This window comes from Cucurbita maxima, unplaced genomic scaffold (assembly GCF_002738345.1).
Source record: "Cucurbita maxima cultivar Rimu unplaced genomic scaffold, Cmax_1.0 Cma_Scf00011, whole genome shotgun sequence".
Lineage (NCBI taxonomy): Eukaryota > Viridiplantae > Streptophyta > Magnoliopsida > Cucurbitales > Cucurbitaceae > Cucurbita > Cucurbita maxima.
The window spans coordinates 2,494,360-2,497,019 of NW_019272027.1; the positions used below are offsets into that span (position 1 = coordinate 2,494,360).

Here is a 2,660-nt window from a genome sequence, read left to right on the forward strand (position 1 = left end):
AAAAAAAAAAAAAAAAAAAAAAAAAAAAAAAAAAAAAAAAAAGGCTAAGTCTACCGAGGGGCAAAAATGTTATTTTGCCCCTCCCAATAGGGTTCAAGGAAAACCCCATCAAACCTCGTGCAAAAGAAAAAAAAAAGAAGTTAGAGAGAAAATTGAGAGGAAACAAAAAAGATTTGCTGCGAAGTTTCGTTGGACCACCGTCGAAATCTACCTTCAGACGAGACCTGTACAAGGACTGAAAGCTAGCGAGGCCGACGCTCCGTTAAGATCCAAGAACGTTTCGCGAGGTAAGTAAATGAACGACATTTTTCAGATCTGAGCTTTTCCTATGTGAATCGAGTCCTAAAATGTTGATATATTCACCCAGGAACAACTCTAAACATGATTTGTGAAGAAGTTTGGCCGAAATCTTGATCCAAAGGCGGAGATCCGAGAATCGTTCGAGATCGGTAAACGAATTTCAAACGCTCTTAACTCGTCTGGTAGTTAAGCAAAAATTACGAAAAAAAATACCACGACGTAGCCCGTAACACGATCTAGAACCTTGCCTAGGAAACCATATCGATCCGAACTTCGAATCAAAAGATATGAAAATTAAAAAAGAAATGGCTCTTTGTTACAGATTGAGGATAGAGAGAAGAAGGAGAAGAAGAAGAAAAATTCGCCAGTCACGTTTCGGCCGGCGAGCGGCGGAGTGCGGCTGAGCAAGCGTTGGACACGCGTCGATCGTCGGCTGGAGCAACGTAGCTCTAGTGATACGACGACACGCGTCGTTTGCAAACCCTGAGCCGAACCGCAATCCCGAGCTAAGCTGAGCCAAACTGAACTGCTCGACCCGCGATTGCGCAAAAGCAACCGTGCGTGGTAGTCACGACTGGTGTACTTCCTCACACATGGTCGGCGCATAGCCGACACGTGAGACACCCGCTTTGTGGATGTTTTATATTTGAGTTTTATGAGAATAGGGTTATAACCCGACTCGAACTACCTAAAAATGGGGTTACAATCCAACTCAATCCTACCATACTTTTAAAGTTATTATGAAAATTAAGAATATTTGCCTTTATTATTGATGCTAGTGATAAATTGTAACTTGTGAATGTTTTATATTTGAGTTTTAATGAGAATATGGTTATAACCCAACTCGAACTACTTGAAAATTGAGTTACAACCCAACTCAATCCCACCCTACTTTTAAAATTATTATGAAAATTAAGAAAAGTTAAGGAAATAGGATCTCATCGATATGTGACACTGAGTAAAGGAATGAGACATAAATGTACAGAGACCACGTCTGAATGAGGATAGGATGTCTAAGAAAAATTTAAAAGAACTAAAAGTTAATAACTATAATAGCCCGATGTGTATGTGAATGAGAACAAAACATATTGGAAGGGCGTGTGTTGATATATGTGAATAATTTTCACTCTTAAAAACGAATAGTAAATAACATAATCATGTCGCAGAGGAACATAGGAACGATAATCAAGTTTCAAATCTAATAAAAAAAAATCGATTTATTGTTTTGTTTCACATATACTTCCACATATTACCATACAAAAGAATAGAAATAATGGTTTTCCTTGCTCATAAAACAAATATTATGTCATGGTAGCCTCGTAACTACGTACACACAAGGCCACATGCTAGAGATGCAAATACATCAAGTTTCATCATACAAGTTTCCCTACAAGCAACTACTCGGTTCAACACGACCAGTAGCAGTTCCTCCTACGTGGCTACATGTCGCTCCAGCTATTTGATCCTTATAAGAAAGTTGTACGTCTTCCATTTTTATTCCACTGCATGGATTTGTTGGACTACAATCGAATTTCACTGCAATTTGAGTGGCTGATGTTCCGTGAATGTCTTGGTACGTCACGCCACTGATTTTGACTCCTGAAGCCTGTTTGATGCAAACAAGAAGAAATTTAAGGAAGGGTTAACAATTGAAATATGATCAAGAGCCGTAAATTGAAAGTCCATTTGAATGGCTTACAAATCATGTATATTACCTGACCCGGACAATCTTTGTGACTTGGGCAATAATTTTGGTCAATGACAATTGGATTTTGTACGTTGTCCATGACAATATGTTGGAAGAGAATATTCTTAACAAACCCATTGCTTGGCCTACCCCATGCCTTGATTCTCACCCCATTTTGGGTGCGTGAAAATAAAGCTTTTTTAATGGTCACGTTTTGCACTCCAGCCTCTTCTAAGTCCTTTGCTAGACTTCCGATGCTACAAAATCGACCAAACGTATTTACTTATGAGTTTTACATTTTTATTTTTTCGCATACAAGTTTTGAATATAATAATAATAATAATTGAACCTACCTTATTCCATGGCCTGGCCCACAAACAATATTCTCAATCCACAAGCTAGATGTCCCAGGGCCGATGGATATGCAGTCGTCTCCTGTGCCTATTTTGGAGTTGAGTATGGTCACATCAGATGATAGTTGTACGTGAATGCCATCAGTATTGGGACTGTTGCCCGAAGCCAAGACCACAAGTCCTTTCATTTTGATATTTTGGCAACCATTTACCACTATGTGAAACATTTGACTATTGAGTGAGGTTAATGCACTAAGCACTACATTCTTTGAGTTCGAGATTTCAATTGTCTGCACAAATGAAGACATTAAAAAAAAAAA

General features: G+C 38.5%; 1 protein-coding gene and 1 long non-coding RNA gene across 2 annotated transcripts; one reads left to right on the forward strand and one right to left on the reverse strand.

Moving 5' to 3' along the window:
• The first annotated feature begins 133 nt into the window (after nt 1-133).
• LOC111486746 lies at nt 134-1,066 on the forward strand. Its single transcript, XR_002718927.1, has 3 exons — nt 134-287; nt 368-449; nt 623-1,066. It is a non-coding gene; the product is annotated as an uncharacterized LOC111486746 (long non-coding RNA).
• A 621-nt stretch (nt 1,067-1,687) lies between these two features.
• Nucleotides 1,688-2,528, reverse strand: LOC111486579 (polygalacturonase-like). Its single transcript, XM_023133751.1, has 3 exons — nt 2,341-2,528; nt 2,016-2,244; nt 1,688-1,906 (listed from the first exon to the last, which is right to left on the reverse strand). The coding sequence occupies exons 1-3, from the start codon at nt 2,526-2,528 to the stop codon at nt 1,688-1,690; spliced, it is 636 nt and encodes a 211-aa protein (XP_022989519.1).
• Nucleotides 2,529-2,660: the final 132 nt, after the last annotated feature.

Excerpts from the sequence above, each read along its gene's own strand:
- LOC111486579 (XM_023133751.1), bottom strand. The coding sequence starts at position 2,528 with ATGAAAGGACTTGTGGTCTTGGCTTCGGGCAACAGTCCCAATACTGAT. Across the intron at positions 2,245-2,340 it reads GGGCCAGGCCATGGAATAAG|CATCGGAAGTCTAGCAAAGG; the intron begins GTAGGTTCAATT and ends TCGATTTTGTAG. Across the intron at positions 1,907-2,015 it reads ACAAAGATTGTCCGGGTCAG|GCTTCAGGAGTCAAAATCAG; the intron begins GTAATATACATG and ends TGCATCAAACAG.